This window comes from Myotis lucifugus, unplaced genomic scaffold (genome assembly GCF_000147115.1).
Source record: "Myotis lucifugus unplaced genomic scaffold, Myoluc2.0 scaffold_60, whole genome shotgun sequence".
In the NCBI taxonomy this organism is placed as follows: Eukaryota; Metazoa; Chordata; class Mammalia; order Chiroptera; family Vespertilionidae; genus Myotis; species Myotis lucifugus.
Window position 1 is genome coordinate 4,747,062 of NW_005871108.1, and position 21,791 is coordinate 4,768,852.

The 21,791-nt window shown below is 43.7% G+C and overlaps 1 protein-coding gene across 2 annotated transcripts in view; it reads left to right on the forward strand.

Annotated features, from left to right (window-relative positions):
- ACSS2 (acyl-CoA synthetase short chain family member 2) overlaps positions 1-21,664 on the forward strand; it is a 57,159-nt gene extending 35,495 nt beyond the window's left edge. The window contains exons 3-19 of one of the 2 annotated variants that reach the window (XM_006089440.3): positions 5,941-6,032; positions 6,239-6,342; positions 6,594-6,666; positions 7,573-7,648; positions 7,808-7,922; positions 8,433-8,471; positions 13,118-13,255; positions 14,396-14,566; positions 14,860-14,993; positions 15,197-15,329; positions 15,411-15,467; positions 15,655-15,735; positions 16,885-16,993; positions 19,244-19,312; positions 19,658-19,834; positions 20,391-20,465; positions 20,610-21,664. In XM_006089440.3, the coding sequence (XP_006089502.1) occupies positions 5,941-6,032; positions 6,239-6,342; positions 6,594-6,666; positions 7,573-7,648; positions 7,808-7,922; positions 8,433-8,471; positions 13,118-13,255; positions 14,396-14,566; positions 14,860-14,993; positions 15,197-15,329; positions 15,411-15,467; positions 15,655-15,735; positions 16,885-16,993; positions 19,244-19,312; positions 19,658-19,834; positions 20,391-20,465; positions 20,610-20,737 (1,771 nt within the window). In that variant the 3' untranslated portion in view covers positions 20,738-21,664. The remainder of the gene's footprint in view (positions 1-5,940; positions 6,033-6,238; positions 6,343-6,593; positions 6,667-7,572; positions 7,649-7,807; positions 7,923-8,432; positions 8,472-13,117; positions 13,256-14,395; positions 14,567-14,859; positions 14,994-15,196; positions 15,330-15,410; positions 15,468-15,654; positions 15,736-16,884; positions 16,994-19,243; positions 19,313-19,657; positions 19,835-20,390; positions 20,466-20,609) is intronic. The other variant, XM_006089439.3, reaches the window with a different exon arrangement.
- Positions 21,665-21,791: the final 127 nt, after the last annotated feature.

Genomic DNA, 21,791 nt, shown 5'->3' on the forward strand with positions numbered 1-21,791 from the left:
AACACTGTCTGACCACAAGTTGATACACACTGTTCTTACTTGATCCCAACCACATCATGAAGTCTGTTCTTTAGTATTCCTGCAAATCCCAGATTCTACATGGTATCTCCAGAGTTAGTGAGCTCCTGAAGGAGTATCTTCCATCATTGGACTGCTCTGACAGTTAGAAAGGCTTTCCTTATATTGAACTCTCCTATTTGACTTAGCTCTTCCATTTATAGCTATGTAACACTAGTTTGCTTCTTTCCCATATTAATCCTTCAGGTTCATTCAGCAAATATTTCTTGAACTTCTACTATATATACTAGAGCATACAAGATTCTTTGCAATGCTCTAGGCCAGTGGTTGGCCTATTAAGCAGAATAGAACAATGACAGGAGATGAATTGGAGAGGGTACAAGGCATAGTAAAAGTTTGGATTTTTTGACATGTAATGGAAGCCATAAAGGGTTTTAAGCAGGAGGTGATGTAGTTTGTTTTATTTATTTTTTATATAAATCATTCTGGTTGATATATGGATTGGAAAGGGGGTAAGAGTGAAGTGGGAGACCAGTTTGGGCATTGTGATTATCTAGGCAAAAGATGAGGATGGCTTGAAATAGGGTGAGATATTTGAGACTTGTTATGTTTCTCAATATCCTCTCTTCTTCATGCTAAACAGCACAGTCCAGTGTTTCTTTCATAACAAGTTTGACTCCTCTTCTCATCTGGGTGTTTCTCCTCTGAAAGGTGTATCTTACCAGGTTAGATACTGCCCTCCGAAGCTTCTGTGAAGAACTGTTTTCTCTGCATATTTTTTCCTTGACTCTTTCCTCCTATCCTGTGCTTTACTTTTCTGTTAGTCTAGGGAACTAAAATTTCCAATCCAATGACTATCCCTCTCATATAGAGAGGGGGAGCCCTAATCTTCCCTGTCATTAATAAATTATCAGTTTCCAATTATTTGACCATGAACCTTAAGTACTTATTGTGCGAACTGCACTTGGAGGAGACAGAGTATAAGAAGACATGATGATCCCTACCCCGGGAGAGCCCAGTGTATAATGGGAAAGATAAAGCCTCAATAAATGTAATACACGGTAGAACTGATAGGTCACAAGGAAAGTGAGATAAAGGGCCTTGGGAAGAAGAAAGAACTGTATCAGCTTTGGGGTGGGTGCAGAAAAAGAGAAAATAGGGAAGGCTTCATGAAACATGTTAATTTGGAACATCTGGGGCTTGTGAGAGGTGGGACAAGGAATACTTTTCATATGAAGTGTTCAAGGATGACCTCACTGAGAAGTCAACATTTGAGCAATAACTCAAATATAGGGAATAAATCATGTGGCTATCTGGGGGAAGAATGCTCCAAATAGAGGGCAAAAGTTCTGAGGTTAAGTGTGCTTGGTGTTTTTGCCAAACAGGAGGCCATGTGGCTGGAGCAGATTGACAGGGAGAGGAAGAGAGAATAGGAGTATATATGAGGACAGAGAAGTAATGAGGGTCTAGATGAGCGGTCGCCAACTGGTGGTCCGTGGACCACTGGTGGTCTGAGAGGTCCAAAAGGTTGGCAACCACTAGTTTAGATCATATAGGAACTAGTTGGCAATTGTTAGGAGTTTTACTTTTACTCACAATGGTATGGGAAGATATCTGAGCATTTTGAGTAGAGGAGTGACATGATCTGACTTACCTAATGGTGAGTTTGGTCTAGGATGGTAGGAATATTTATGAAGAGAAGTAGTCCTAATTCTAAATATATTTTGAATTAATATGGATTACAATACATTTGGAGAGTGTAAGGGTAAGTTAGGTAGAGAAAGCTCCCTGGAGGATGAAGATGAGATGACTGCATACCTTGGATTGTCCCATATCGTATAGCCTCCAGGTAAAGGGGAAGTTAGTTTGGTCTACAGCAAGGGTTCCCAACTGGTAGCCCATCAGCTAAATCTTATTAATAGTTTTGTTTGATCACAGTGTTTTAAACCTTTAAAATTTAGTTGTCAACACTTAAAAATTCAGAAATAGATTCCAGGCCTCTTAAAAACTGAAAAAAAAGGGCAAATTTGAGCTTTTATTCCTGAAGTGCAACAGTTAATAGGAACTAAGTTTATGTACTTAGATGTCTCCTTTTCCCAGAACATGTACTAGTATTCTCCAGTTTTCCAGTCCCCGCCCCTTCCTTCCCCGCTCCTCTCAAAAAATTTAGACGGTGTCATTGCACATGCACTGCTGTTTTCCTATAGAAGAGTTAAGAGGAGCCCTGGCAGGTGTGGCTCAGTTCGTTGGGCATCAATCCATTCCCAGTCAGGGCATATGCCCCGGTTGCAGGCTCAATCCCCAGTAGGGGGAGTGCAGGAGGCAGCCAATGTTTCTCTCTTCTCCCTTCCTCTCTAAAAATCAATAAATTATTCTTTTAAAAAAATGAATGAAAGAATGAAAAGGAAAGTTAACTATTTCTTGTTGCTATCAAAATTTTTCTTTTATATGGTCCACTTCACTCATTTATGTTACCTGCCTGGATCCTGTTGATTTTTGAGTTTGCAACTCCCAATGTAGAGGAAAGAGGACTGGACCCTGAGTCCTGGTACCTATTCTGCCTCAGTCTACCATGTGACCTTAAGCACAAAAAGTGGCCTCTTGGATCTCTTTCGAGCTAGGAGACTAAATTGGATATTCTTTGAAAAATTCTAACATCCTAGAGGGCTTGAGGTATTGCAGTATGCCAGTACTCTGTACCCTCCCCCTCCCAAACAGCCAGGGGGCCCAGCCCAGTATGTATGTCAGAGAAAGAAGACACTGGAAGGAGTAAGGTGCCTATATTAATAATGTATAACTTGAGCCCAGAGCCAGGGAGACGAATGTACACTGTGGTGTGTGTGTGTGTGTGTGTGTGTCTGTGTGTGTGTGTGTAATTAGAAATGGGCTCAAATAAGCTATTCTTGTATAGGTTTGTGCTTATCTATTCCTGTGTACTTTCTATGTACCAGGCTCTATTTTAGGTGCGGGTTAGCAATGAACAAGACAGACAATGTCTCTGTTGTAATGGAGTTTATATTCTAGTGAAAGACACAGATAATATTCAAGTAAATAAAATACATGAGATAATTTCAAATAATGGGAAGTTTCATGAAAAAAATAAAACAATGATTTGATAGAGAGTTTCTGGAGGGGCAAGCTGTGCACATAGGTGGGTGTATAAATGTGGTACGTGTACTTGCAGAAGGACCCATGTTTGACTCCTGGATCCATATATTTATGCTTATTTGTGCCTATGTATGTAAATGGGCAGATTCTATGCCTATAATATTTTGTATGTTATATGTAATATTATGCATTTCAGTGTACACAGGTGAGCTGTTATATTGGTATGCATGTGGAAACATATGTGAATGGGTATGTGGTATGTTCTGCATTTAGCCTTAACTGGAGATGTTCTGAAGTTCCTATGGCACGTCAGTGGGCCAGTTAAGGAAATGGCTTTTTTGCCTTTGGCATTCAGGACCATTTGCCAGCTTCTTCTCTCCTTGTTTCTTCCCACATTAGAAAGCTCTCTCTGCCTGGCTCCTCTCGGCCCTAGGGTGGCTAAGCCACGGAAAGGATAGTAACTTACTCAGTAAGCCAGGAAGTAGAAAGAGGCTGATAATCTTCTGTGTAACCTCCAAAGGCCTGGCTTCTTTGCTAGCCCCTGTCTTTTACACTGTGAGGGGAAAGAGTCTGGACTTGAAATCAGAAGACCTGAGGATCTATTCTTGGCTCTGCCGTTTATGATTGTGTGACCTTGGCCAAGCTATTACGTCTCTCTGGGTTTCAGTTACCATCTTCATAAGTACTCTGGGTAGTGTAGTATTTAGGGAGAGCTATGCAGTGCTGGTGCCTGAAGGAGGAGGGAAGGTATTCTGAGCAGGGACAATGGTATGATCAAAAGTGTGGAGGTGGGCCTTTGTGTGTGTTTAAGGGAAGCCAAGAGAAATCCACTTAGAATAAAATTAAAACTTCTTACCATTGCCTACAAGGCCCTACATGATCTGGTGCTGTCTACTTCTCATTCTTACCCTCCTTGTTCCCTATACTTAAGCTAAACTGGCTTCCTTTCTGTTCTTTGAAATGGCCAAGCTCTTTACCACCTCAGTGCCTTTCCAAATTTCAATGTTCTCTCTGCCTGGGGTACTCTTCCCAAGAATTCATATAGTTGCCTACTTCTCATTACTTAGGTCTTAGCTCAAATATCACCTCCCCAGGGAGAGGCCTTCCTTGACCATCTTATTTAGAGTATCATCCTCTAATGTTTATCAATATTTAAAATGCACATACCCTTTGACCCAACAATTTTACTTCTAGTAATTCACCCTACAGATATATTTGCAAGTGAATAAAATAACACATGAATAAAGATATTAATTGAAGCATTTATTTGTTAAATAAATTATGGTACATACAATCAGTAGAATATTATGCAGATGACAAAGAAAATTAAACAGCACAATAAGTCTTGATGGAGAATGATATCAATGTATATTGTTTTTTAAAAAGTAAGATTATTGAGCTCTATACTTAAGATTTATTGGATTTATAGTATACTCATAAAAATAAGACACAGAATAGTGTGTACTGTATGCTATCATTGCATAGAAAACAGTGACTATATATAAACATAAATACATGTATTTATGCTTGACTGATAGGCCTGTCCTGTGGTTATAGCAGCTCTTTCCCACGTCTACCCACACTGTGCTTAGTTGGGATCTATAGGGTACTTACTTTTCTTTTGAACAGCATTAAAATTCACTTTTTTAAACTTTTAAAATTTCCATCTTCAGTGATATCCCAAGGACTTTATGAAAGATGCTAAAAGTGTAGACTTTTTCCAAAGTGATTATCTTGATCACTCCACATTAATTCAGTTTCCCTATCTATACCTTCCATCTTACAAGGAGTGGCCTTGTCTGCATATTGACTATTTCTGGAAACTTATACAACATAGGGTAACAGTGGTTGCTAGTAGGCAGGGTGATTGGGGGTGGGGGGAGGGAATTTCTCATCACATATCTTTTTATGCAGTAACATTTGTATTTATTACTTACTCGAAAAATAAAATTGAAAAAGAAAAACCACTGAGGAGGAATATTCTTATAGCTAAATATTCACATATAATCATGAAAGTTCCTTAAAATGTCTTTTAAAAAAAGTATTTCTTCTCAAGTAATGGTTATCATAATCTGAAATTATCTTGGTTATATTTGTTACTTGTGTATTTCTTCCACTATCATTGGAATATAAGCTCCATGTTGTCAGGGATCTTGCTTCTCTTGTTTATCAGTGCCTTATTTCTATACATGTATATAGTACGTAGTAGTTATTGAATAAGCAAATGAACAAATGAAGGACTATCAAAGAAAACCAGGTGAAGCCTAGGGAGGACTGGGAGGCGAGGCTGAGGAGGACAAAAATCAGCTGATAGAGACTGGTGATTCTCAAACTTTAAATTTATATCACAATCACCTAGTGATTCTTTATAACAGCTTGTAATAAAGAAGTAGATTTTTGAATCCTGTGATTCTGATTCATTAGGTTTTAGTAGGGACTCAGGAATCTACATTTTAATACATTTCCCTAGGTGACTTGGGTACAAGTGATCTGGAGACCCCACTTTACATCTGTGATATAATTTCTCCTTAATACATCCCTAGGATAGAAGATAAAGGACCATCATCTCATTTTATCAACCTAAATGAGGCTGAGAGATTAACAATACATTTTTCCAATGACACAGCTTGTGTATAAAGTATACTTTGAAAGGGCAAAGTATCTGACCAGTCAGTTTAAGGTAAAATTGTAGATGGCTCACCCTCACAGGACATTCACAGGCCTTGGTGTTACTGAATGGATTTTACATTCCTATTTTTTGTTTGCGGAAGAGATTATACTCCCTAATGACTGGTTCTTTCTGATTTATCTCAGGGAGGGCAATGAGCCAGAGGAGACTACCCAAATCACATATCATGAACTTCTGGTCCAAGTGTGCCAGTTCAGCAATGTTCTCCGAAAACAGGGTGAGTGGGAAGGTCGGGGGAAGGGACTGGAGGGTCTGGCCTTGGGGTATCTGAGGACTTGGGGGAAGTAGATAAGGATGGGAGGAATCAGGTAATGGGAATAGAAGAGGTGAACTGGGGTGGTGGTGGTAGTGGTAGCTGGATGAGAGGGAGCGAGTAGCAGCAAGAAAAATCCATGGTCCATGGTCTGTGTCCTTTTCCTGCAGGCATTCGGAAGGGTGACCGAGTGGCCATCTACATGCCCATGATACCAAAGCTTGTGGTAGCAATGCTGGCATGTGCTCGCCTTGGGGCTCTCCACTCCATTGTGGTAGGAATTTGTGCTGGAAAGGGGGGCTGGTTGGGGATGGGACTCTGGAGAAGTAGGGTGGGCCTGGATGATGGAGGATCTTAAGAACCGGACTAAGGAGTTTAAAATGTTTTTGTTATAGTTTCCATATCAGTTATCCAGTTTCTTCTAGGATCCTGACTTAGAGACTCTAAAGGTTTTATGCATGACTCCTTTCCTTGTTCACTTATCCCTGGGTCCCCCTTTCCCTCAGTCTTTCTTCCCTTCCCTAGTTTGCAGGCTTTTCTGCAGAGTCTCTGTGTGAACGGATCCTGGATGCCAGTTGCAGCCTTCTCATCACTGCAGGTGACTAATTTTCACCCCTTCTCCAGAAGCCCTGTACCCCAAGTCTTTGTTCCAATCAGCTAGTTGAGCTTTGGACTGCTCAATGTAGAGCAAGCATGTCAAACTCAAAGGCTAACACAGGCCAAATAAACAAGGTTTAAGTTTATGTGGGCCACAAAAAAAATAAAAGCTTCAATTTTCATAGAAACTCAGGTTTATTTCGATAGAGACATGCTGAATTCAAAGGGCTGAAATAAATGAGTAATCATTAACATAAAATAATAGAACATTTTAATAAAAATTAATATTTTTTCTTGAACATTAACTACCAGACATTGAATAACTGCACAAATTAATAAGCATAACACAAATAAACCTATTTTTCTTGTTCTCCCAAAGCAAAATATTTCCTGTTGCGCACACCAAACAAGTCAGTCAGAGACTAATGATGTGGCAATTGGTTGCTAAAATATTCGCTGCTAGTATTAGTAGAGAGAAATGGTGCGCCTGCGTGTAAGGCACGTAAGGGAAATGAATACAATATGATTATAGTAATCAGTCATTAGCGAACATTGTAGTTCGTTATTAATAATTATGTACAACAGGATATTGTAAAAATTGTTATGAAATTTTTATTAAAATGTTTCTTACATACCATTATATTGGCTGGGCCACAAAAATATTCGTTGTGGGCCGCATGCGGCCCACGGGCAGCAAGTTTGACATGCTTGATATAGAGGGTAGGGACTGCCTACTCTTTAGCTCCTGGTTCTACCTCAGCCAACCCTCTGTCAGCTCAAATCAGCTGGAAGAACCAGAGTTAAGAGGCAACTCAGGAAGGACTCTGTGAACATTGTGCTCACTATGGATAAGGGGTGAGAAGTATGGTGCCTTCCTAAGGCCTGGAATGTCTGTTGCTCCCCAAAGATGCCTTCTACAGGGGGGAAAAACTTGTGAAACTGAAGGAACTGGCTGATGAGGCCCTGGAGAAGTGTCGGGAGAAGTAAGTGTGTTTGGCCAGTTGGCTATTACTTTGGTCAATTTGGATTTTCCCCAGTGCCATGTTTCCTTTGTCTCTCCTACCCTGATGGACCTGGGTGGGCCCTACCAGATTCTCTTTTGAGCCCAACATCCTACCACTTCAGGCTTTTCTTTTCTCCAGGGGTTTCCCCGTGAGATGCTGCATTGTGGTCAAGCACCTGAGGAGGACAGAGCTGGGAACAGGTGACTCTCTCAGTCAGTCCCCCCCAATTAAGAGGCCATGTCCAGATGTGCAGGTGAGTCTGGCACTGCTAAGCCCTCTCATGGGCTCCAATTGGCTCCCTTTTCCTACCCATGAGGTTCTTGATGTCCTTCTTTACTTCCTCATTATAATGCTTGCATCTGAGAGCCATCCTAGAAATGCATCCTTGGCAGGACTAGCCGGGAGCTGAGGGCTTTGAACTTGAAAGTAGTTAGGGAGCCCCTTGCAACTTGGGACCTTAGCATGAGATATTGTGAGGGAGACTTCCATGCTGGTTGGCATGAGGGACACTCAGGGCTTGGACTTGGGTTAGAAATGGGCTGACTTGGGTGACTAAATATAATCATCTTGATTACTGGTCTGTGGCTTTGGTTGGGTTCCTGTGGGGTCCCACTATGGAAGGATCAAGATCTGGCTCTCAAGATATGGCTCTTATTAGAAAAGAAGGCAGTCAGAGGTTTGGGGCGCCCTTCCCTCTTACCCTTCCCTCTCACTTCACTATACTTGGACCCTGCTCACTATGCTTTCCATGGGCTCTTAACAGGGTAAGCTGAAAGAAAAACCCAAGTGCATCTGGCCCCAGGTATCCACCTCTGCACTGCCTTGGGCACTGCTTTCCTGCGTGCTTGTCTGTGTGTCCATTGCTTTTTGCCTGTTTGCCCCATTGAGTTGTCTGCCAGACCTAACCCTTTTCTCCCTATCCCTGGGTCCTTTGACATTTAAGTCACTTGGAAGTGTTGTAACACCAAGTGCCTGTTGCTACCGCTCTGAACTGACATAGAGCATGGATCTCAGGAAAGTAGCAACAGACAACTCATTTTTCTCCTGCAGCTCAGGACCAAGTAACCTGTCAGAAAGTTTATACTGTGCATTTAGTTGGGGCAGAGCCAGAAAGAGACAGGAGGAAGAGCAGGTAGAGGAGGTATAGCTCTTAACCTTGGGAATTCACCATCAAGCTGGGGAGTTTGATATGTATTACAAATGAAAGCCTAAGTTTTTTATAGGACAGCAGAGAAGATTCCTAAATATGTTTATATACTACTTTGGGATTTACAAATTGCACATATACTCTGATGTAATTAAGTACTTAATTGAACAAAAGTTACATTGTAGGTAGTTCTAGGAAGGGAAATCCCTAAGTGGGGAGTCAAAGCAGATTAGTATAGAGGAGAGAGTGGGTTTGGAGTCCAGAGACCAATTTTTAGCTCTATGACCTTGAATAAGTTGCCTCTGCTCTCTGGGCTTCAGTTCCCTCATCAGGAATGGAAAGATGATAGTACATGTTTAAAAGGAAACCACTTTCCTTAATAAAACAAAGGAGAAAACCCACAATTCTTCCGAGTTTTACCATCCTCATAGGGTATCTTACTCTTAATTCTGCTATGATTATAACTTCTTAGGGTAATGGTAAAAATAATCCCCCTTTTCTCTATTCTCATTAGCATGGTAGAGACCCATCTGATTCCCAGGGGACACTGTGTTCTTTTTTTATTTTTTAAATATATTTTTATTGATTTCAGAAAGGAAGGGAGAGGGAGAGAGAAATAGAAACATCAATGATGAGTGAGAATCATTGATCGGCTGCCTCCTGCACGCCCCCTACTGGGGATCAAGCCTGCAATCTGGGCATGTGCTCTTGACCGGAATCAAACCCAGGACCCTTCAGTCCGCAGACCGACGCTCTATCCACTGAGCCAAACCGGCCAGGACGACACTGTGTTCTTTTAAAACTCAGGCAGGGGCCTTGCCAGTGTGGCTCAGAGGTTGAACGTCTACCTATGAACCAGGAGATCATGGTTCGCTTTCTGGTCAGAACACATGCCTGGGCCCCCAGTAGGGATCATGCAGGAAGCAGCCAATCAATGATTCTCTCTCATTATTAATGTTTCTGTCTCCCTCTCTCTTCCTCTCTGAAATAAATTCAAACAAACAAACAAAAACCCCACCAAAAAACAAAAAAAAACTTCAGGCCGGGACCTACTAGTAAGACTTTTTCTCTTGAAGGAGGTAACAAATTTGGTAATTATAGTATAGGCTCTGGAGACAGACTACTTGGGTTCAAATCCTGGTTCTATCACCTGCTGTTATGGGAGCTTGGGCAAGTTGCATAAGCTCTTTTCCCTCAGTTTTCCCATCTGTAAAGGTGTTCAGGACATAGTAACTACTCCATAAAGGTTAGCTTTTATTAATAGCTTTGAACATAGATACACTGGCATTTCTAAGAGGGAAACCAGAAAAGAAAGAAACTCTTATAATTCTTTAATACCAGAGACCTTCAGGCCACAGACTCCTGGATTTTTGTTTCTTGGAGGTAAAGACAACCAATTACCAAAAAACCAAAGACCATAAAAATGGGCTTACTGAGAACTGCAGTCAAAGCTGCAGAATTCTTGGCAGAGCTCCAACCCCCTTCAAGGGAGGGCCTGCACAATTTGTATGTTCCCTCCTCAACTATGTCACCTTCAAACTTCCTCATGTTTCTCTCACACCTGGCAGCTTCCCTCCCTGAAACTATCCTGGTCCAAGGACAAAGGCCAACTAACTCCTCAATTTGTATTGCAGAAAATTCAAACTTTTTCCTGGTTCAAAGCTCTGGGCCCTTATAGGCACACACACCTAAAACACAGCCAATGTCTGCGGCACTAATTGAACTCACCCTACATCCTGGTGCAGATTATCAGCTCCACACCTGAAGCATGCCTCCCTCACCTTCTTACTCACATATTCACAAAGGAAGCAGTTTTATAAGATTATAAGTCCTCTCATTGCCACAGTGTAACTTACCCTTACATGTACCTAGTGCCTTTTTTTCTGACAATTCACACCAGTATTGTAGACCAGTACCATATGCCCAAAGCACTGACACACTTCTGCTTAAATACATTGACCTCATCTAAAGTAGATTGTTTGCAAGAAAAAAGTGTTCATGTGACAAGGTATGTGTAGACCCATATGGCTATTCCACTAAAAAATAGAGTGTGTTGCCCTAGCCGGTTTGGCTCAGTGGATAGACCGTTGGCCTGCGGGCCAAAGGGTCCTGGTTTAGATCTGGTCAAGGGCATGTACCTTGGTTGCAGGCTCCTCCTTGGCCTGGGCCCTGGTTAGGGCTTGTGCAGGAGGCAACCAATCGATGTGTTTCTCTCACATCGATGTTTCTCTCTACCTTTCTCTCTATCTTCCACTCTCCCTAAAAATCAATGGAAAAATATCCTCAGGTGAGGATTAACAAAAATAAAAAATAGGGTGTGTTTTTGAGCTCAATGGTAGCTTTTCTCTCCTCTTTTTCTTCTTAAAATTTTAATGGTGCCTCATTTGGCCTAGGCTTGTCATTCTTATGATGCTTATGTGCCAGAAATTTCAATTTCTGTAAACTAAGGGGCAGATAGTAAGGGGAGTGGTTGGAGATTCATTTTATAATTCATCAAAGTATGTGTAACACTTTGGGGTTTTTTAAACAAAACTAGAGGCCCGATGCACAAAATTCATGCAAGGGGCTCAGCCCTCACAGCCCCTCGCAGCCCTGTCTTCATCCGGAAGGTCGTCCGGATGGTTGTTCTGCTGTTTGGTCTAGTTAGCATATTAGCTTTTTATTATATAGGATATGCACATACCAGATTATCATATAGACATACAACAGGAGTAAGGTGTTTCTATTACAATATCATGTCTACCTGCCAGCCAGGGCCATTGAACGTAGAGGCTAATGAATATGAAAGGGCTTGTTGACAAGTAAAGCAAACCCCAAACAGTTCCCATCATCATACCCTTAAATTCATCTTCCAGAGGAGGTCAGTGGAACTGAACTAAGTTCTATCTTTCCTGATATTTATTAGTCTTCCCCACCCCCCAGGATAAACCAAGACTTGATGTTTACTAGGTAATACCTTTCTCTTTTGATGTTCCCCAAATCCTGAGAGACCACTGGGGCAAGAATGACTATCTTCATTTTATTTTTATTTTTGTTAATTCTCACCCAAGGATATTTTCCATTGATTTTTAGAGAGAGTGGAAGGGAGGGGGAGAGACAGAGAAAAAGAAATATCAATGTGAGAGAAGCACATCAACTGGTCACCTCCTGCATGCACCCCCAGGACCGGGGATTGAGCCTGCAACCGAGGTTCGTACCCTTGATTGGAATTGAACCCAGGACATTCAGTCTGCACTCTATCTACTGAGCCAAACCAGCTAGGGCAACTATCTTCATTTTAAAAAGGAGTGACAAGGTAAAGTGACTTGTGTAAGGTCATATATAGCTAGAAGTGGCAGAACTGGAATTGAAATACAGTGCAATTTTTGGACAAATTCAGGGAATCCAACTTCACTCAGCAAAGAACAGACTCAGAAAACTAGTTGTTCAAATAAATGATATAACCAGGAAAGTAAAGCAGTTTCAAGCAGAGTTTAGAAAAATTTAAGGATGACAGATCCAGAAATAGTTATCAAAGGCACTCCAGTGTAGGAGGACATCCCTCCACTAGAAGTCCACGTTGGTCCTTCTCCACCAACTTAAAGCAAGGCTTCTTGATGAATGGAACCTCAAGCAAATGTCTTTATGGAAAACTTATTGGTAGCAGTGATATAAAGGGACAGAGCAAGGGTAGGAACCTCCAAGTGGAGAATGAAGTCTGGACATGCAGGAAAAGGCACTTGGACCAAGATCTATTGACTTCTTTCACTACTAACTAACAGAACCAGATGCCTGCCTCACCTATAGGCTCTGGCTAATTTTGCATTTCTGAATTGTGTGGTGTTCGCATCCCTGCCGATGAGCTACTATTCCCATAAGTACATATGTGTGTATGCAGGTCTGTGTGTGCATATTCATCCAACAAAAATTTATTGAGTGCCTTTTGAGAACCAGGCATTTTGCTAGGTGTTGGGGACATGGGGGAAAAAAGACAGACATGCCACTGCCTTCATAGAGGTCACTATCTAGTGTAATCAAGCGAACAACTAAATAAAATAACTGGAAATATGTGCTGTGTGGGAAAGAAATATGGTGCTGTGATAAAGAATACTGGCAGGGGATGATGATGGAGTGGAAATCTACCAGATACTGTTCAGGAAAAGCCTGTCTCTCTGCTCCATTCCACCCTCCCAGGGCCCTTCCTCCTCCCCAGCACCCCACCTGCCAGTCCCACTCTGGTCTTTCCAGGTGCCATTTATCTCCTGTCCCCATTTGGCACTGTTCAAAGTTCTTTCCTGTCCTTTCCTGTCTTCCTTCTGCAGATATCCTGGAATGAGGGGGTTGACTTCTGGTGGCATGAACTCATACACGAGGCAGGGGATGAGTGTGAGCCTGAGTGGTGTGATGCCGAGGACCCGCTCTTCATCCTGTACACCAGTGGCTCCACAGGCAAACCCAAGGCAAGTGTGCGTGTGTGTGCGTGTGTATAGCATGTAATGACATAAATTTTACTCTACGACCCTGAGGTTCAGAAATGTCACATTACCTTTTTTTAAAATATATTTTTATTCATTTCAGAGAGGAAGGGAGAGGGAAAGAGAGAGATAGAAACAGCAATAATGAGAGAGAATCATTGATTGGCTGCCTCCTGCATGCCGCACACTGGGAATCAAGCTCACAACCCGGGCATGTGCCCTGACTGGGAGTCGAACCATGACCTCCTGGTTCATAAGTCAACGCTCAACCACTGAGCCACGCTGGCCGGGCTCATATTACCTTTTCTAAATCAAATTTAGACACTAGATTGTGAGGCCTAGGATGAGATAATTCACGTGGGGGCTTTCATAATGCCAAGAGGAGGAGAAAAGGATCAGTCCATGTGATTTATATTGATGTTTTTTGCCCATGCCTACATGGTTTGTTTGAAGGAGAGCTGCCTTGTCTACTCAAGGTCACAGGTAGGCACAAGGATCTCTCTTGGGCTCCTAGACTACAGCTCTTAGAGTTCAGTTTCTTCAACATGCCACACTTTAACATCTAGTTCCTCCCAGAGCACAATAAGAGCCAAAAAATACTTAAGAAAACCCTGTTCCATTGACTTGAAAGATATGTTACTCTGCCTTCCACCTACCCCATCCCTAAATTCTTTGGAATATCCCTTAATGGGCCTTTAGAAACACAGTTTTGGCCTTTCTTTCCTAGGGATGGGATATTGATAAAGTAAGAGAATAAGATTGTCTCTTCCCCCCACCACACACACACTTTCATTTTGTCAACGGGTAAATTGAGTGTGTGTGCACAAATGCACAACAGAGACACTATTATGTACTCAAAGTGATCATATGTCAGAGTGATGTGGGTAGCTCAGAAATACCATTTTAGGGTGTGGGTGTGAATGATGGACTGAATGTATATGTGTGTGAAGTGTGATATGGGAACATGGAGAAAAGGCGATAGAAGAGATGGATGCTGTGAAAGAGGTGCTGGCAGAGCCAAAATCTTTGAGGAGGATATTCCTCTAGCTCTGCCCAGCCAGCCTATATTTGGTGGTCAGTGGGGGTGAACCCAAGCCCCATCCTGAGGCCCTATTCTCCCCACAGGGTGTGGTACACACAGTTGGAGGCTACATGCTCTATGTGGCCACAACCTTCAAGTACGTGTTTGACTTCCATGCAGAGGATGTGTTCTGGTGCACAGCAGACATTGGCTGGATCACTGGCCATTCCTATGTCACCTATGGACCAATGGCTAACGGTGCCACCAGTGTTTTGGTGAGAGTGGAGCTGGGACCCATGGCTACCTGGCCTACTTAGGGGTGGACAAGATGATCCTGGGTGACTGCCTCCAATGGCTACTTGGTCTAGAGGAAGTAGGACTTACACAGTTCTTACTCAGTTCTGAGGGGATTATGAATCCTAAGTGGGAAGTTCTCTTGGCTTATCTGGTAAAGGAGTGAAGGCACGGGTTTGTCAGAAAGGGCAAAATGCTAAGTCTGAGGGTATGGTAGCGGGCTGGAGGGGACTATTGGGAAGGACCAGGAATGACCAGTCTTCACTGGGGTTAGTTTGAGGGGATCCCCACATACCCGGACGTGAGCCGCATGTGGAGTATTGTGGACAAGTACAAGGTGACCAAGTTCTACACAGCACCTACAGCTATCCGCCTGCTCATGAAGTTTGGAGATAAGCCTGTCACCAAGTGAGACCCCTCCCCAGCTGTTGCCCCATGGGTGTCCCTCAGAGTTGGGTACTGGCCTTTGTGTACAGTCTTTTCCATGCCACTGTTCTAGCTCTCTGATCTGGAATGGAAGTTGGGGGGGCGGGGTGGCAGGAGAACATGGGTATGTCTTCTGATTCCCAGTGGTACTTAGAGCCTAACTCTCTCCCCACTCCCTGCCCAAGGCATAGCCGGGCATCCTTACAGGTATTAGGCACAGTAGGAGAACCCATCAACCCTGAGGCCTGGTTGTGGTACCACCAGGTAGTAGGTGCCCAACGCTGCCCTATTGTGGACACCTTCTGGCAGACAGAGACAGTGAGTAAAGGGTCCAGAAGGTTGGGGCTCAGGGATAATATGGGAAGACTTACTCAAACCCCTGATCTCTGACTTCTACAGGGTGGCCATATGCTGACCCCCCTCCCTGGTGCAACACCCATGAAGCCTGGTTCTGCTGTGAGTGAGGCTCCTTTGGCTGGTCCTGGCTAGACAGGGGTAGAATCTTGGGGCGTTTGGCCTAGGTAGAGGGTGGAGGACTGGACTGAGATGTGTGATGAATTTGGGGCTCTGCCTCTCCTTGGGAGAGGTAGAGTTGAGTCAGAGTTGCCTCATTTCTCTCCTTGGGTCTCTTGTTTGCTTCCAGACCTTTCCATTTTTTGGTGTAGCTCCTGCAATCCTGAATGAGTCTGGGGAAGAGTTGGAAGGTGAAGCGGAAGGCTATCTGGTGAGGCCCTGGACCTTTGTGGTCTCTGAGGAGGAGTTGGGGGAAAGGGTCCACCAAGGGGTACCTTACTTTGCTTCAAAGTTTATAACCTAATCTCTCCTGGTAGCTGCTGTGATTAAAGTCCCAAACTTGAAGGTTTATCCTTTGTAGAGAGACCCTGCAGGGAATCGTTCTGGATATTTTGCCTGCCTCTCTGCCTTTTGGCCCATGAGACTCCTAAGGGCTCTGTTCAAAGATCCCTAATGGTGCCTTTTTGGGTCTGGAAGACTTAGTACCAACTTTTCCTTTAATAAACAATTCTAATGTGAAAGGAGGCTTCATAACATAGTGGGAAATCATATAGGCTCCAGAATCAACCTGCCTCAGTTCAAATCCTGGCTCTGCCTCTTCTGTGACCTCAGAAGTTAAGTTGCCTAACCCCCTGAACCTAAATTTTCTCATTTGTAAAACAGGATTCTAATAGTACCATTGTCTTCTGTAGTTGCTGGATTGATTAAATTAGATAACCCATGTGAAGAGTTTAGCACAAAACCTAACAGTCAGTGCTAGATAAATTTTAGCTGTTGTGATTTGTATTAGTACTTATATTGTCAGCCCTGACTCTCCATCCCACTTCACTTTTATTAAGAACAAGGTAGTAACAAGGGCAGCACTTGAATCCAGGTCTTCTGCCTCTTAGCCATCATCTCATCCATCTGCTGCCACAGGATGTTATTGATTGGGGCAATAATTTACTCATATGTGGGTCCCACATTTTTATACAACTGTTTTCATTTGCATCAAACTGGACCTGCTTTCCTGAGGGATTACCCAAAAGGACACTCAAATTTATTAAGTGCTTATTATAAATGGAACATTGTGCTAAGTATCTTCTACCTGCTATCAATTTAATCTTCAGATTATTTTCTCTGATTTACAGATAAGGATCCTGAAGCTCAGATAGGTAAAGTTACTTACCCAAAGTCACACAGCTAGTAAGTGGCATAGTTGGGATTCCAAGCCTGGATTGTCTATCTCTAAAGCCTGTACTTTGTCTTACATCTCAGGAATGGCATTCAGGCCATTTCTCCTTAGATTTGGCAAAGGTTTGATTGTCTTTCAGTGAGACAGTGTAACAGATCTGATCACTGTGCCTTTCTCACTCCCCAGGTGTTCAAGCAGCCCTGGCCAGGGATCATGCGCACCATCTATGGGAATCATGAACGCTTTGAGACCACTTACTTTAAGAAGTTCCCTGGGTACTACGTGACAGGAGATGGTGAGCCTTGGCTTTTCCCTACCTACACTTCCTATCAAGACATATACTTTTCCCTTTCATTTTCAGGAAGAATTGGCTAAGGGTGAAGAAACAGAGTGAGAGAGAAATGTGTCCAATGTGTCAGTGTCTAATACTGAGGCAGAGCTACAGAGCCTGTAAGAGCTGGGATGAGTACTGCAGGATGGGTCTCAGCGTGGTGCCATCTGAGATTTTTTTTTAAATGTATTTTTATTGATTTTTTTTACAGAGAGGAAGGGAGAGGGATAAAAAGTTAGAAACATCGATGAGAGAGAAACATCAATCAGCTGCTTCCTGCACACCCCCTACTGGGGATGTGCCCGCAACCAAGGTACATGCCCTTGACCGGAATCGAACCTGGGACTCTTCAGTCCGCGGGCTGACACTCTATCCCAGCCGTGGGCAAACTACGGCCCGCGGGCCGGATCCGGCCCGTTTGAAATGAATAAAACTAAAAAAAAAAAAAGACCGTACCCTTTTATGTAATGATGTTACTTTGATTTTATATTAGTTCACACAAACACTCCATCCATGCTTTTGTTCCGGCCCTCCAGTCCAGTTTAAGAACCCATTGTGGCCCTCGAGTCAAAAAGTTTGCCCACCCCTGCTCTGTCCACTGAGCCAAACCGGTTAGGGCGCCATCTGAGATTTGATGTATCAGGAAAGGTTCTTGTTGTCATTACTCCTGTGTTGAAAGAGATGGGGCATGTGACAGTATTACAATGTCATGTGTGTCCCCATATCTGGAGGCTGTGTTTGCCCATGAGTCCATCCACCATTTCATTCATCCACAGATATTTATTAAGCATTTACTATGTCCAGGTACTGATCTAAGCACAGGGGATATTACCATGAATAAGGTAGGCAAGTTCTCTGCTCTCATGGGGCTTACTTTCTATTAAAGGGATACAGACAGTAAACTTAGCAAACAAGTAAGCTAGCTTATTTTAGTGATAAGTGCTATGAAGGAAAAGTACTCTAAACAGAATAATGGGATAGAGTGTCTGCTGGCATAGTCATATATGGGATGGTGAGAGGCTTCTCTGAACTGACATTTGATCACAGACCTGAAAGGTGAGGAGGAGCCAGGCATGGGAAATCTGGAGTTAGTGTAAGTGTTCTGTGCAGACATATGCTTGAAATATCTGAGGAACAGACTGAAGCTTGTGTGGCCAGAGTGTAGTGAGCAAAGAGAAGAACGTTATATGTAGTTGGAGCGGTAGATAATATAGGGCCTTGTGGACCATGGTGAGGATTTTGATTTTATCCAATGTACAGTGGGAGACTTTTAGAGGTTTTGAGCAGAGAAGTGATGAGGACTGATTTACTGTTTAGAAAATATTTGTCTAATTTATGGAGAATAAACTTTGGGTGGGTGTACTAGTTATCTATTGTTGTGGAGCAAATTACCCCAAACTTGGCAGTTTAAAAGAACAAATAGCCCTGGCCAGTGTATTTCAGTGGTTAGAGTGTTGGCCCGCACACCAAAGGGTCTTGGGTTTGATTCCCAGTCAAGGGCACGTTCCTGGGTTGAAGGTTCCATCCCTGGCCCAGTCTGGGCACATATGGGAGGCAACCAATCGATGTGTCTCTTTCACATCGATGTTTTTGCCCCTCCCCCCCTTTCCTGAAGAATTGGTGGAGAGAATATCCTCAGGTGAGGATTAAAAACAAATAAACAAAACCCAAACAAATATATTATCTTATAAAATTTCAGAGGATCAGCAACACAGTGGCTTAGCTGGCGGTTCTTGTTCAGAGTCTCGTGGGTTACAGTCAACTTGTCCTGAATGTCTGGAGGACCCACTTCCAAGCCCACTCATGTGGCTGTTGGTGTGAATCCTCAGTTCCTTGCCACTGGGCCTCTCTATAAGCCACTCACGACATGGCAGCTGGCTTCCCCCAGAGCAAATAATCTGAGAGAACACAACCAAGATAGAAGCCACAGTGTCTTCTATAACCTAATCACAGAAATGACATCCCATCACTTCTGCCAAATTATATTGACTACACAGACTAACCCTAGTACAATGAGAAAGGACTACACAGGGGTATGAATGCCAGGAGGTGGAGATCAGTGTGACCACTTTGGAGCCTGGCTACCACAGTAGGCAAGAGTAGAAGCAGAAAGACTTGCTAGGAAGCTAGTGCAGTGGGTGTGGTGGTTTGGTAATGTGGATCATACATCCTACTGTGGGTATTTATTATGCTGTGGATTTCTTTTCTTCCCAGGTTGCCGGCGAGACCAGGATGGCTATTACTGGATCACTGGCAGGATTGATGACATGCTGAATGTATCTGGTGAGGGCCAGGGACCATTCTCCTTTCTCATTAGCCCTGATCTCTCAGCAAGTCCTAGTTAAAAGCCTTTTGAGAACCAGGATGTCCTTTGGCCAAACCATGTTTGGAGTGAAGCATTCAGTTCTGGGCCCAAGTTTTGGAGGAAGAGTGAAAACACTGGAATGTGCCTAGAGGAGAGGAACTGGAATGGTGGGGCAACTGAAACATGCCATGTGAGGAATGAATGAAGGGCTTTTCCCATTTGACTAGACCAGGTCTGTCCTGTTGGCAGATGGAGCAGGGGTAGGGGTAGGGGGTACGGGTGGAGGCCGGGATCTCTCATGGCATTTCCTTTCCCTTGACAAGGACACCTGCTGAGCACGGCAGAGGTGGAGTCAGCACTTGTGGAACATAAGGCTATCGCAGAGGCAGCCGTGGTCAGCCACCCTCATCCTGTGAAGGGCGAATGCCTCTACTGCTTTGTCACCCTGTGTGATGGCTATACCTTCAGCTCCACTCTCACCGAGGAGCTCAAGAAGCAGAGTGAGGAGCCTACCTGGGCAGACACTGGGGGGTTTGTCCTGATGTCCCAGTTATCTCAGCAGGCTGTTGAGGAAGGCTGGAGTAAGCTGTTCCCCAAACCACAAACAGGTCCCAGAGGGCTGATTGCCCTCTTTCCATTCAGTCTCCACTAGTCTCTCCACTAGGATAATGGCCGGCATTTATAGAATTCTTTCTCTGTACCATCACTGTGCTAAGTGCTTTAAATGCATATAATCACCCCCCAAATTGATCCAATTGTTACCCTCATTTTAAAGACTAAGAAATTGAGGCTCAGAGAAGTTGAATCACTTGCCCAGGGCCACACTGCTAGAAAAGTGGGATTTCAAATCTAGCAAGCTGATTCTAGAGCCTGACAGTGGATTAAGATAAATGAGATAGTAAAGAGATAATGTGCCCTAGCTGGTTTGGCTCAGTGGATAGAGTGACTAAAGGGTCGCAGGTTCGATTCCAGTCAAGGAACAAAGCTATCTTTACTTTGGTTTTGGGGAGCCTGGCTAATGATACTGAAGAAATGCCTAATGATTTGTTGTTACAGTTAGAGAAAAGATTGGCCCCATTGCCACACCGGATTACATCCAGAATGCACCTGGCTTGCCTAAAACCCGCTCAGGTATGTTCAGAGGCTGGAGGGACTTGGATTGGGATTGAGATTGACTGAGGCCCACTAGTGGTGGAATGTGTGGATGGAAGCCTTTGGCAGGGTTGGAATGGGTCATTGTAGTCACCAGGTAACCAGAAGCCTGTGGTCCCCCAGGGAAAATCATGAGGCGGGTGCTTCGGAAGATCGCTCAGAATGACCATGACCTGGGAGACATATCTACTGTGGCTGACCCATCTGTCATTAGCCAGCTCTTCAGCCACCGCTGCTTGACTGTCCAGTGAACAAGACTGCCCTTTATCCCGTACTCCCCGCTGCTTGCCTTTCCAAAGTTTTGCCCACCCTCCCTGCCCCTATCCAGGAGTGCTAAGGGCCAGGGCTGACCCACACGGAGGACCAGCTTTACCCCTGGGTGGAGGCAACTTTCTGTGACTGCCAGGAAGATAGGACAGGACCCAGGTCAGTATCAGGCTGCAGTGCTTTCAAAGAGCTCTTGGAGCCCAGAATAGGGTGAAGGTCATGTCCCTAACCCAAACTGAGTGTTCGGAAAGCAACTGAGGGCCTAGACCAGCCGTGGGCAAACTGCGGCCCGCGGGCCGGATCTGGCCCGTTTGAAATGAATAAAACTAAAAAAAAAAAAAGACCGTACCCTTTTATGTAATTATGTTTACTTTGAATTTATATTAGTTCACACAACACTCCATCCATGCTTTTGTTCCGGCCCTCCGGTCCAGTTTAAGAACCCATTGTGGCTCTCAAGTCAAAAAGTTTGCCCACCCCTGGCCTAGACTGAAGAAGCAGGTAGGCAGCTCTGTAATCCTGTCAACTCTCAGGAAGCACCAGTACTTATCTTGGGCATGCACTTACCCTTAGAAACACCTGTGTATGAGACCTGGAATAATTATTACTTTTAAAAACACTTTGCTTCTTCTGCTCTGGGTCTTTTGTGCCAGATGGCAGTGCTTGCCTGCCCATTTGCTCCAGGGGCTGTGCAAGCAGGCTGTTTCCAGATGGTTTTCAGATCATTTGCTTCTTTGCAAGAGTAAATGTGTTTTATTCCTAGGGCCAGAGGAACTTGTCTTCCTTGCCCTCTGTTCCCACCCTCATCTGAACACAGTTGTGCCCACGACAGACACTCTCAAATGAAACTCTTTTCTTGCCTTGGTTCTGCTCAAGCCCTGTGGTTGTTGGAATAAAGTCTGTGACCTCAAGAAGGTGGTGATTTGTTTTCTTAGGTATCTTATAGGCTGGATACTGGCTAGCTGCTCTGGATCTGCATGAGGATTTCAGGGGAGTGGCTTTCCCAGGATACCCAATATCCTCTTCTAAACTTTTGGT